General features: G+C 42.5%; 1 protein-coding gene across 1 annotated transcript in view; it reads right to left on the reverse strand.

Annotated features, from left to right (window-relative positions):
• vopp1b (VOPP1 WW domain binding protein b) overlaps positions 1 to 14,323 on the reverse strand; it is a 50,948-nt gene that overhangs the window by 9,815 nt on the left and 26,810 nt on the right. Inside the window, exons 3-4 of the mRNA XM_069698093.1 lie at positions 7,504 to 7,581; positions 4,588 to 4,721 (exon numbers count right to left, since the gene is read on the reverse strand). Of these exons, the coding sequence (XP_069554194.1) occupies positions 4,588 to 4,721; positions 7,504 to 7,581 (212 nt within the window). The remainder of the gene's footprint in view (positions 1 to 4,587; positions 4,722 to 7,503; positions 7,582 to 14,323) is intronic.

The raw sequence follows: 14,323 nt of genomic DNA on the forward strand, positions 1-14,323 counted from the left end.
GATTGGACAGCAAATTATGCACAGTCGTCAATGCTACTATGCAATTCAGGTACTAACGCCACAACATCTTTGACATTTTGAGAACATTGCTGTTGTTAAAAATTTATAAAAACAAATAATGTTTAAAGTAAAATTATCCACATTTCCAATGTAACACCTGGTACGTGACATCAATGCCACCGAAACCCTCTAAACTCACAGCTCAGACTATCGTTGCAGCTCCCTCCTCTGCTGAGGGCAATAATTCTCATAATACAAGGGGGAGAGGCATTTATAATATTAGTTACCTCTTCCCAAGCCAATCTGACATCATCAGCCTGCAGAGGCCAATTCATAGTTCCATAAATTAGATGTCACAGACAAGAATGTCAGTTTTCTCCTGCGTAAAGTTCGGATGGCATTGCTGGTCTGCTCCTTCGTCTATCATTATGAACCCGACAACAAGCCGCACCAGAGTGGGTTTAAAGGGGATGAGAGGAGTTGATTTTAATTGCCCATGATTGAAGTTCACCGAAATAACAAACAAGTTGGCCACAGGTACGCACTGTGCTGCTGTTCCTGTGCCTGCACTGCAGAAAATAAGGTCCTAAGTGACAAACTAATGTAACGTTTGATGTGCAGAAATCTTTTGGATTACAACTTTAATGATAATTGTTATTCATAAAACAGAATATACAACAGAATATACTGCACCTCCAAAGTAACAGCAGGATAGATCATAAAGTTAATAAAACAAACACCAGTAAGAAAACATTAAAAAAAAAATGAATGTAGTCATTGGCAGGACATCCTTCCCTTCATTTTGTTTTTGGCCCTGCCACAACTGGCGAAGTTATATCACTGAGATCCCTTGCAACCCAAAACCTCGAACGAACTCTTATGAAATCCTTATCCTATCTGGATTCTCCAAGAAGAGTGTCAGAAATGATTAAAACAAGCAGCCTGTGATGCTGACTTTATGTTGGAGTTCATCAGAATGAGGGAAGCTCGTAATAACCTCCTCCCCTGGTCACCTTTCCAGTATGTAGTCTGCTGCGCAATATAGTTTAACATCGTGGTTATTATTGGAGTGCTCGTTTCAATTTTCTGCTTGGTTGACTGACAAAGTAAAATTCTATTCATATAATATTAAGACTTGAGTTTTATCAGTTGCCCTACTTTCTCCCCAATTCTCCATTTTAAACTGAAGTTTAAAAGATTAGAATTTACAATGATTGTAAAATGTCAAAATTATTGTTCCTGAAGATTTGGTGGTTGCTTTGAGAGTATCAGCCAGAGGAGGCAAGATTTACATGTCTTTACATCCAATTAGCTCTTTTCATCAGACTGCCTTCCAGTCAATTTGAACCGTTCACAAAAGGAAAATATATTTTTGTGAATGTTTTCTTCATCTGTACAGTATGTGTTCAGTTCTTAAGGAGAAGTCATTCCTAACATACACATTTCCCTAATACTCCCTCAAAACCTGTTGTGCTGACTGTGCAAAATAAGTGTTTTAGTCACCACTAGGTTAGATCAGATCTAATTGATCCTAGTATGTAAGTTTAACATTCATGTTGATGTGGACGATGACAGCCTCAATTCTGCCCTCACTTCATTTTTAGACAGAATTGACTTTTCTCCAAATGTCAACAAGTGTGTGATCACTGTTATGATCACACACTCGATCATGGAAACCGAACATTTAATAGAATTTACTCAAAACCCTCTTTTGCTGAATATTCTTTAAAAGCATTTTAATTTACAACAATAGACTACACAGCATATGGGGTAAAAATGTATAGCAGTAGATATCTTCCTGATAATGCTGTGGCCAAATTTAAGGAGGTGATTCCATTTTCATCTTCTTCAATGCCAATAAAGTGGAGTGCAGCTACGTTGACTGATCACACAAGTAGATCATCTCATTGACTGCGCTGCAGTCTCTCTGCGTACAACACTCGATACTGTTGCCCCTCTCAAAATCAGACTAATGAACCAGAGGAGGCTGTCCTCTTGGCACACTTCAAAAATACACTCTTTAAAGCAGACTACGCTAGAGCTGGAAAGGAAGTGGCGTTCCACTAATTCAGAGGTATTTCTAAATTAGATCATATCATATAAGAAAGCGCTCTGTAATGCTAAAACTGCATGTTATTCCTCATTAACGGAGGAAAACAAGAACAACCCCAGGTTTCTTTTCAGCACTGTAGCCAGGCTGACAAAGAGTCACAGCTCTGTTGAGCCCTCCTTCTTTCCTTCAGCTCTCAGTAGTCATGACTTCATCCACTTCTTTACTGACAAAATTATTATTATTAGGGAAAGCATTAGGCATAACCTTCCTGCCACTGTCAGGAATGTGTTGTCAAGCACAGCAGCCTTTGAAACATCCATGGGACTGGATTTATACTGACAACATTTCTTTCCTGTTGAGCTCTCTGCTAACTGCAGTAATGACTTCATCTAAATCATCAACCTGTCTCTTAGACACCATCCCAACAAGACTGCTCAAGGATGTCTTTCCGTAAGAATTATCACTTAATTTATCAGATCAGATCAATTCATTTATTTCAACAGGTTATGTACCACAAACTTTTAAAGTTGCTGTAATTGAACCTTTACTTTAAAAGCCTACTCTTGATCCAGCTGTTTTCGGAAACTTTAGGCAGATATCCAACCTGCCCTATTTAAAAAACAACAACAACCTTAAAACGTAATTGCAAATCAACTAGGTGATCATTTACAGAGGAATGATGTGTTTGAAGATTTTCAGTCAGGATTTAGAGTTCATCATAGCACAGAAACAGGTGAAACTGGTGAAAGTTAGAAATGATCTCCTGATAACCTCAGACAATGGACTGACTCTGTACTTGTTCTTCTGGACCTCAGTGCTGCATTTTATACAACTGATGACACGATTTTATTGCAAAGATTGTAGAATGTTACTAGGATCAAAGAAACTCCATTAGACTGGTTCAAATCTTATCTGTCGGATAGTTTTTAATTTGTTCATAACAAGACGAGGCAAATTAGTCAGCAAAACTGCAAGAATATCCTGAAAGAACTAAAGGTTGGATGGGCTTAAATTTTTTATTTTTGTCATTGTATTCGGCTCCAAACACTTCAGAAACTCTTTCTGTAATCACTTAGTTACTCTAGATGACGTTGTCTTGGCCTCCAGCAAAACTGTGAGGAACCTTGGAGTCATCTTTGATGAGGATTTGTCCTTTAGACACCATATAAAGCAAATCTCCAGAACTGCCTTCTTTCATCTATGTAATATTAATAAAATCAGGAAACTCCTTCCTCAGCGTGACGCAGAAAAACTCATTCATGGATCTGTTGCTTCTAGGCTAGATTATTGTAATTCCTTGTTGTTAGGATGTCCAAATTACTCATTAAAAACCCTGCAGCTGATCCAAAATGCTGCAGCAAGAGTACTGACAGGATTTAACAAGAGAGACCATATTTCTCCTGTTTTGGCTTCTCTTCATTGGCTTCTTGTAAAATCATAAATAAATTTAAAAATGATCCTGCTAAATTACAAAGCTCTTCATGACCAGGCCAAAGACTAATTTCAAAGACTTCGCTCTGAGTGCTGGCCTGCTTGCAGTTCCCAGAGTTTCCATAAGTAGAGAGTGGAAGTTAGAACCTTCACCTTTCAGGCTCCTCTCCTGTGGAACCAGCTCCCTGCTTTCGGCTCAGGAGGCAGACGCCTTCTCTAGCGTTAAGATTAGCCTTAAAACCTTCCATTCTGATAAAGTTTATACCTAAATTCAATCTTAGTTATCCTGTTAGCCTAGGGTCCGGGGGAATCTTCCATGATGCTCTGAGGCCCTTCAGGAGCCTTACATGGCACCGTTACATCTTATTAACTCCATGCCTTCTCTCTCCCATGGTTTTGTTTTCGTTTGTTGTTTCTTTTTTGCAGTTTCACTCGCTCGTCTTGTTTTGTACTTTCTGCTGCAGTGTTTGGTTCAATGGCCCAAATTGTTTTGCTTAGAATTCATTATGATCATGTTTAATGCATCAATAACATTGATGCTGTACTCACTTTAGTTAATGTTTTAACTAATGTGTTGTTCATGCACAAGATCATGAATGAAAGACTTTGAACTGTTACTTTCTGATGATTGATGAATTATTAATGCATGAAGTAATGCGTAAATCATGCAGGATTTCATCATGAATTTATGGTAGTTCATGTAACTTCATTATAAAGTGTTAAACAATGGTTGTATTAGGATCCTGATTGTATTGGATGCCAACTTAAAAGAAAACTCCAACTAAACTGGTGCAGCTTTTTCCCGTGCAGCGTATTTATTACTGCAGCTGTTTGGGCCTCCAGAGCCTGTCAAGTGCCAAAAGCGCTCATTAACACACACATGGCACGGAAAACATTTTAACCCAATCTATGTCAACTCTAAACTCATCTAAGCCATTTCTCCACAGATGTGCAGGTATTAATCCAATTCTCCCAGTCTCACACAATTTTACTTTTTCTTTGTCCATTTATGTGTATTTTGAACCTCCCACCCTTTTTAAAAGTGCATTTTAGTTTGTTTTTGCCACCCTTTCATTTGTTTACCCATCTGAGCCCTACCGTACCTGGTGAGTTCGCAGGATGCCTGGTAAAAGAGACGTTGAAGGCTGGCTCGTCTCTCAGAGAAGATGGATACATCCGTCTGCGAATGAAGAAGCCAGCCCCGCAGCAGAACAACACTCCCATCATCAGGAGCACCCTGAGAGAAAATGAATGCATATTTTAGAACTTTCAGCATCATCACGGCCTGAGCAGCCGGAGCCGAGAGACTCCAGACTAGAAGGAGGATGGAGGAAAAGATCAGGCTTAAGGTTGGGTTTCACTTTTATTATCCACCTCGTTTCTTACCTGATTATTGCATTGTATACATCTATTGACGACAAAGGTTCCCTACCACTACAAGGATTCACAAGGTTACACAGTGTCGTCGCTCTCTCAAAACCTGTGACTGACTGAGAGCAACATTGAATTCAGTGTGTCATTTGAAGGATTTACACTTTCAAGATAGACATTAACAATCCATTTGCTTGTCTTACATACAGGTGCACAATATTCTTCTGTTTGTGTTGCAGGTTGTTTGAAGGTCTTAAAACGCATTCATTTCTGTTAATTATAATTTTTTTCTGTCCTTTTCTATTGTGCTCTAAGCAGTAAACACAGTGTTAAAATGTTTTTATATTATCAGACTGTAGGTCTGAATGTTGCCTTAAATGGTTGTCTGACTTTCTGAAGGAATGGCAACCTGTTCATGTATACATACAACTAAGTTCTGTTCTTTCTTTTGCAGATGTCCCGCCATGGAGCTGCATGTTGAATTGAATTTAATTGAAGTAGTAATCTGTATTAATACATTTTTATTCATTAAATCTTAGCGGTGAAATAATTATTCATATCCTTCTGCATAAGTAAAAAAAATACCAATATAGCAATGTAAAAACAAATAAGTAAAAGTCCTGGATGAAAATACCTACTTAAATAACATTACAGAAGTTTTAGCAGCAGTAAACTGTAGCTTACTTTGTAGTAATAGTATTAATTTTATTTCAGTGACTGATGTTTTATCAAACATTATTTGACGTCATTAGTTTATTAAAAAATATAAAAGCACGTTGCTGTTGCAGCTGCTGGAGGTGGAGCGAGTGTAAACTAAGTTATATCCAGGTTTATATACACAGACGCCAGATGAATCTGAGGGGGTCGTGAGGTGATTATTGGGAGAGGAAAGGAAAAAAAACAAAGTTTTAATACACAAATTCTGTTTTTAGTTTTTGAACATTTAAACAAATTTTTGGCTTTTCTGACATATTGGATCATTTGGACATTCGTTGAAATTAAACCATTTGAGAGGTTCAGGGGGTAAACATAATTGTAGGGGCTGTTAACAACTGAACCATCAACAACTGGCCATCTGAAATGTGACCCCACACACTGCTTTTTGTAAAATGTCACCCCTAGGTTGGAAACCACTGGATTAATCTAATCTATCTGGATACATCTGCGCATATTTCTTGTGAATGTTGGAAGTATATTATTTCTGTTTATTTCATGTATTCCTTTCAGAGGTGGAAGTTTCTTTGTCAGTCTGCACAGACCTGAAGTTTTCATCTGCTGATAAATTCCATCTCTTCAGTGGAGCAGGAGCTTCAGTCACATGCTTCATGTACTTATTACTTATTATTGTTCATTAAGTCTGTTCCATTGCACTATATATATATATAAATTTAAGTGCCAACATTTAATATGTATATATATATACATATTAAATGTTGGCACTTAAATTTATGGGCAAAAAGTGTTTTTATGTGCAAACCGAAACTACAAACAGGCAGAGGGAGATGCAATTGATGAAATGATAGCTTTTATGTGGGCATTTTACATTATTTAGAAATAAAGCAATTGCTGACAGCCAGTGAAACTATTGTTTCGACGCAAATTTTTATCCTGGCACCAATCCTGGCATCCCACTACCCTTTGGCAGACAACCATTGGTTCTGGCGCGCTACTGTAAAATGAAACTGTTATCGTTGCTCCACTTTATTACTGCCAGCTGTGTTAAAACACAAGTATCATTTTACACCTGTTAATAACACCTAGGCAGAGGTCTTAACACAACCATATCCACCGCACATATCAGATTCAAAATGACCACCTTAGTTGTTTATGACCATAACGAGCTTGAAACTAGCTCAACTATAGTCAACTGTGCGGTGTAGCAGTGTATTACAAAAGTTTTGATCGTAATAATGTTCCAATGCATGTTCCATCCAAAGACCGCAAAAACTTACAACATAGCCTGAAAAATGTGGACAATATTAAAGTGAATGAATATATTTACTAAAACAATCCTTTGTACTGAGCTCTTTTGCCCTCCCAATAACATGGTAAATGTTTTATCTGGCCGCCGCTTTATACACTCCTTGTCTCTAATTCACCCATTCACACACACACACACACACACACACACACACACACACACACACACACACACACACACACACACACACACACACACACACACACACACACACACACACACACACACACACACACACACACACACACACACACACACCTCACCTGACATTGGTGTGAAAGCCACAGGTGGTAGTGACTCTTTGAATGAATTAATGTGAACGAATGTATATTAATATATATATTAAAATGTTGGCACTTGCATTCATTCTGGTTTAGCATATGCATTCATTATTTAAATAAAGCAATTTGCTGACAGCCAGTGAAACTAAAACAAACCACGGCATTTTAAAAAGAACAAAATACCCTGAGTACAAAGCCCAGTACAAGAAGTTGAGGAAGCTGCTCTGGAATCAGTATTAGAGTTCACATTTCCACTCTGAGTAAAGGTGGAAATTACATTTCACTTTTCAAAATCACTTTCTTCAGTTCACTGACTGGCATGTTGCTGATGTTCATACTAAATGGTTCAGAATAAATAAAAGAAAAATGTAGCACACACAACTCACCAGAAGTACCATAGTCTCTGGACGGACAGGGCTCTCACACAGCAGCGAGTCCCACAGCAGTCCTCATAGGAGCGACATCTGAAACACAAAGGCACACAGCGAGCAGCGGGTCAGCAGCAGCACTAATACCATCATAATATGATGCAAGCATCGTATTATTGTTATCCAGTCTCTTACAGTGTGCCTATATTGTATTTTATAAATTATGAAAAATGTTTGCCAAGAGTCTGAAACTCTTTAAATGACATTTTTTCTTTTTTAAGTGTTCACAATTGGTGCCAAAGGTCTGTTTAAAGAAGGTTTCTCTCAGCATGCTCTGGTCTTAACCTGAGAACGTTTATTTGACATGCAGCAAGAGTTTCTGAATGTCTGGATTACGCTGTCTGAATAGACACAGTGTTGTCTACATCTACTGAATTACTTAAACTAAACTCCGCCCCCTGTTAGAACTGTAAATTTGTTCACTCAGTCACTCCTCACTGTATAGTGCAGATAAGTTCAGATAGCCATTGACACGTTTCGGACACTATTTGGATGTTCTGCTGCGACATTATTGTAATCGACATACATCATCACAATGTTGAAATAAAACTTTTCAAAACATATCTGTGCACACATTTACAAAATAATTTGCCAGTACTGTATCCACCTGCCGGATGGGGAGCTGTAACCATATACACTTTTTTGATACGACCAGTTCATTGTGAAGTTACATTACCCATACAAAACAACTAGATATTAAAATAACCTTAAAGCAGCGGTAGCCCTGCCACTGTTTTTATAGTTCACGTACATGTATTTAATGAGTCAACTGAATATGGTTCAGAGAGCTGTTTTCATAATGTCTTCTGAAATTCTTCTGCTCAGGCACGGGAGGAGACGAGCTGCTGCACGTCTGAGGAACATAATTATATGCTCACCAGGCAGTGTCAATGGGTACAAAAAAATCTAATAGGCTAGTTCTATTTAGAATTTTTTTTATTTTTTTTGCTTACATTTTGCTGCCATTAAAGTATGCAAAATTAGCTGTAAGCAGCTCCTGCTTGTAATGTTTGGATGCACAACTATTATTGTATTCCTGTGATACTAAAAACATGATGATTCTCAGGCAGGTTCAGAGGCAACTTTGTAAATTTTAAGACGTTAATATGCAATGGACATCAGAGATGAGGTTATCGTCACGGGGTGTAAAAGTCACAATAGATGCTGTCAATATTTGTTGTGTGTTCAGATTTGACTGACTTATGACTCCAAGAAGCAGTGTGACTTCTGACTAATTCACCTCACACAGCATCTTTGATTCATGTTTAATTCTAAGGGTGGCTTTTGGGTTTTGTCCTGCTTAGATGTCCATGTCTATTACAGATTATGTTGTGTCAATTTCCCAATGATTAAAATGCCATTTAAAATTATGACTTTAATTAGAGAGAGGCAGAGTGAAACCCCCACCCGTCCCCACCCACAAGTCAAAGTTACACATGAACTCATTTTCCCCTCGAGAGTTTTCAAATGACCTGCAGCTGTTGGTGATTAAAGAGGAGATTGTCTTTGAGCTGAGCCCCAGTTTGTGAGAGGGACCTGACATTAAAGAGGAACAGGAGGAACTCTGAAGCAGCAAGGAGGAAAGGTTTCCATTCCTGTCAGTCCATGTAAAGAATGTAAAGCTTCCTCACAGCTTTACTGAGGCCAGACTGAGGAGGGCTGAGAGGCGAAACTTTGAGCCAGCGACTTAGCAGAGCACATGGACCCAGAATCAGCCAAGAACTTTGATCCACAGTCACCTACAACCAGGTGGTTGTAGGTGACTGTGGATGTAGAAATGGCCTCTGAAACTAAAGTCGGTGATAATATCTGAAAAAGGTTTAAACACTGAATATGCAAAAGATGGCGCCGCGCTAGCGGCAGCCTGTTGCAGCAGCTCCCCTCCCCGAGTGTGTTGTTATTAGTATTTTTTAAGCCTTTCTTCTCTCTTCGGAGTTGTTTTTTGTCTTTCTCTCGTGTGTTAAGTTAACGGTCAGACAATGGACCGTAATTTTTTCACGTTTCTGGATGGGGGCTTTGTTATTGTTTACTCGCGTGATCAGCTGATCGCGCTGAGTCGGCCCCTACTGCTGCTGCCCGGAGCGAGGCCTGAGATCCCCGTTGAACTTCGGAGAAGACGGCGGGGTTGCAGAGCTGGAGCTAAGCTGAAAGCGAAGAGGAGGAAATATAAACCAGCGGTACCGGCGATCTTAATGGGGAACGTGAGGTCGTTGGCCAACAAGACGGACGAGCTCGGCGTGCTGGTAAAGACCCAGCGGGAATACCGGGAGTGCAGCATCATGTGTTTCACCGAGACATGGCTGCACTCACATCTCCCGGACCACAGCGCGGCCGTACCCGGCTTCAGGACTGTTCGGGCGGACAGAGACGTTGTGCAAGAAAAAAGGTGGAGGGATTGCAGTCTATGTGAACGAGAGGTGGTGCAATCCCGACCATGTGTGTGTGAAGGAACGTTTCTGTAGCCCGGACATTGAACTGCTAGCCGTGGGGATGCGCCCGTTTTATTTGCAGAGGGAGTTCTCGTCCGCCATTGTTATCGCTGTGTACATTCCTCCATCAGCTGACGTAGAGGCAGCAGTGGACACCATCTACTCCACTGTGTCTAAACTGCCGACTAAGCATCCCGGTGCATTTTTGGCAGTTACTGGAGACTTTAACCAGTCTGGACAAAGCTCTGCCAACTTTGCACCAGTATGTTAACTGCCCCACCCGGAACAATAAAACCCTGGACCTACTGCCTACTGCAGAGAACTTCTGCAGATGGCAGGACTGAGTTGTACTGGAAGTCAGTTGTGTATAAGGTGAACAGGAAGGGAGACAGAACAGTTCCCTGAGGAGCTCCAATACCACTGACCACCGTATCAGACAGCACACTGCCCAGACGGACAAACTGTGGTCTGCCTGTCAGGTAGTCAGTGATCCAGGAGACGGTGGACGCGTCCACCCCCACCACCCACAGCTTCTCACTCAGTAGCAGTGGTTGGATGGTGTTGAATGCACTGGAGAAATCAAAGAAAGTGATTCTCACAGAGTCACCGGTTCCATCCAGGTGAGACTGACCTCGTTGCAGCAGGTAGATGATGGCGTCGTCCACTCCCACATGAGGCTGGGACGCAAATTGCAGAGGGTCCAGAGAAGATTTCACCAGCGGCCTGAGGTGTGCCAAGACCAGCCTCTGGTAGTAGTCGTTGAGGCCGGATAGAGTCGTCTTCTTAGGGAGGCAGCAGAGGTGTTTGGGAGGTGTAAGGTGTGGAGGAGACAGATGAGGGTAGTGAACTAAACCTGTTGAAGAAACAGTTTAACTCATTTGACCTCTCCAGGTTCCCCCTGGTTGTTCCTCTCCAGGTTACCCCTGGTTGTTCCTCTCCAGGGAGCCCCCTGGTTGTCTCTCTCTCCCCTTGAACCCAGTAATCTCCTTCATACCGGTCCACACCTCCCTCACGTTGTTCTGCTGGAGTTTAGCCTCCGGGCCAGCTTCACACACACCTCCTGTAGGAGTCCTTGCACTCCCTCATCTTCTCCTTCAGGTGGCGCTGCACTCTCTCCTGAGCTCCTCCCTGTCCCCAGACTGGTTTATATTTCATGTATACTGGCTTGTATGACAGAGACTTTGTTCGGAGCGGCAAGAAGAAAGGTGGAGGGATTGCAGTCTATGTGAACGAGAGGTGGTGCAATCCCGACCATGTGTGTGTGAAGGAACGTTTCTGTAGCCCGGACATTGAACTGCTAGCCGTGGGGATGCGCCCGTATTATTTGCCGAGGGAGTTCACGTCCGCCATTGTTATCGCTGTTTACATTCCTCCATCAGCTGATGCAGAGGCAGCAGTGGACACCATCTACTCCACTGTGGCTAAACTACAGACTCAGCATCCCGGTGCATTTTTGGCAGTTACTGGAGACTTTAACCAGTCTGGATAAAATACTGCCAACTTTGCACCAGTATGTTAACTGCCCCACAAGGAACAATAAAACTCTGGACCTACTGTATGCTAATGACATGGATGCATACAGTGCTACTGCCCTTCCCCCCCTTGGTAGGTCGGATCACAACCTGGTCCTGCTGACTCCCAAGTATGTTCCCCTGGTGCAGAGACAGCCTGTGAACACCAGGACTGTGAGGAGGTGGACACAGGAGGCTAAAGATGCCCTGCAGGACTGCTTTGAGTCCACGGACTGGGATGTGCTGTGTGGACCACATGGGGAGGACATCAACAGCATGACGGACTGTATCACAGAATACATTAAATTCTGTGAACACACCACCGTACCATCCCGGACTGTTAAATGCTTCCCCAACAATAAGCCGTGGATCACCAGTGACCTGAAAGTTCTTCTTAATAAGAAGAAAGCAGCCTTCAGGTCTGGGGACAGGGAGGAGCTCAGGAGAGTGCAGCGCCACCTGAAGGAGAAGATGAGGGAGTGCAAGGACTCCTACAGGAGGAAGCTGGAGGCCAAACTCCAACAGAACAACGTGAGGGAGGTGTGGACCGGTATGAAGGAGATTACTGGGTTCAAGGGGAGAGAGAGACAACCAGGGGGCTCCCTGGAGAGGAACAACCAGGGGTAACCTGGAGAGGAACAACCAGGGGGAACCTGGAGAGGTCAAATGAGTTAAACTGTTTCTTCAACAGGTTTAGTTCACTACCCTCATCTGTCTCCTCCACACCTTACACCTCCCAAACACCTCTGCTGCCTCCCTAAGAAGACGACTCTATCCGGCCTCAACGACTACTACCAGAGGCTGGTCTTGGCACACCTCAGGCCGCTGGTGAAATCTTCTCTGGACCCTCTGCAATTTGCGTACCAGCCTCATGTGGGAGTGGACGACGCCATCATCTACCTGCTGCAACGAGCTCAGTCTCACCTGGATGGAACCGGTGACTCTGTGAGAATCACTTTCTTTGATTTCTCCAGTGCATTTAACACCATCCAACCACTGCTGCTGAGTGAGAAGCTGTGGGTGGTGGGGGTGGACGCGTCCACCGTCTCCTGGATCACTGACTACCTGACAGGCAGACCACAGTTTGTCCGTCTGGGCAGTGTGCTGTCTGATACGGTGGTCAGTGGTATTGGAGCTCCTCAGGGAACTGTTCTGTCTCCCTTCCTGTTCACCTTATACACAACTGACTTCCAGTACAACTCAGAGTCCTGCCATCTGCAGAAGTTCTCTGCAGTAGGCAGTAGGTCCAGGGTTTTATTGTTCCGGGTGGGGCAGTTAACATACTGGTGCAAAGTTGGCAGAGCTTTGTCCAGACTGGTGTGGTTAAAGTCTCCAGTAACTGCCAAAAATGCACCGGGATGCTTAGTCGGCAGTTTAGACACAGTGGAGTAGATGGTGTCCACTGCTGCCTCTGCATCAGCTGGAGGAACGTACACAGCGATAACAATGGCGGACGAGAACTCCCTCTGCAAATAATACGGGCGCATCCCCACGGCTAGCAGTTCAATGTCCGGGCTACAGAAACGTTCCTTCACACACACGTGGTCGGGATTGCACCACCTCTCGTTCACATAGACTGCAATCCCTCCACCTTTTTTCTTGCCGCTCCGAACAACGTCTCTGTCCGCCCGAACAGTCCTGAAGCCGGGTACGGCCGCGCTGTGGTCCGGGAGATGTGAGTGCAGCCATGTCTCGGTGAAACACATGATGCTGCACTCCCGGTACTCTCTCTGGGTCTTTACCAGCGCCGAGCTCGTCCGTCTTGTTGGCCAACGACCTCACGTTCCCCATTAAGATCTCCGGTACCGCTGGTTTATATTTCCTCCTCTTCGCTTTCATCTTAGCTCCAGCTCTGCAACCACGCCGTCTTCTCCGAAGTTCATCCGGGATCTCAGGCCTCGCTCCGGGCAGCAGCAGTAGGGGCCGACTCAGCACGATCACGCAAGTAAACAATAACAAAGCCCCCAACCAGAAAAGTGGAAAAATTACAGTCCATTGTCTGACCGTTCACTTAATACACATGAAGAAAAGAAAACAACAACTCCGAAGAGAGGAGAAAGGTTTAAAAATACATAAAACAAAACACACTCAGGGGGAGCTGCTGTAACAGGCTGCCGCTAGCGTGGCGCCATCTTAGCGAATTATGCTCAAGATATGGAACTACAGTTCCCATGATGCTTTCAGGGATATAAACAGGAAGTATAACATCAGCATGGATTCGTACAGTTAAACTGTAGGCTACAACTTGAGTCTTGGATTTTTTTTTATCCTATATTTATTTACATTTCATCAAATTAGCAGTATTAAAATGAGGCCAAATTAGCTATTAAGAGGTCCTGTTTATAATTTAACCATGGATGTGCAAAACCATCAATGGATTACAGTAACAACTGAGGTGAATTCTCAACCAATTTCTTGAGTTGTATAAAGTTTTATAAGTTATGACTGTCATTTTATATGCAAATATAGTAAGTCTTACTGCATGAATTAAGCCTTTGGAATTTGTCTTGATCGGTCGAGGCAGGGCCATTTCAGTTTAAGTGTATTAAACATGTGACACAACATCACATTTCTGTCTTTTAACCTGCAAATGAGCAAATATTAACTTGCTTGATTAAGTTGTTTAATGTGGTAAACACTATTACAGCAAAAGATTGGCGTGTTAGCAGCGTACGTGAAGTGAATGCATAGTAAAATTCCTTTATGGGTGACCATGGGCCTTTCTGCAACTCTATTCTATTCCTCCTTCCTTTCCACGCTACCAAATCACTCATTCACAATTTTGTCGTCACTATACGAGGGTAGATCAATAAGTTACGAGAGTACTGCTTGTTCGTG

Source organism: Brachyistius frenatus, unplaced genomic scaffold (genome assembly GCF_029030835.1).
Source record: "Brachyistius frenatus isolate BFR_SWC_R1_liver_20210118 unplaced genomic scaffold, ASM2903083v1 Contig_25, whole genome shotgun sequence".
In the NCBI taxonomy this organism is placed as follows: domain Eukaryota; kingdom Metazoa; phylum Chordata; class Actinopteri; family Embiotocidae; genus Brachyistius; species Brachyistius frenatus.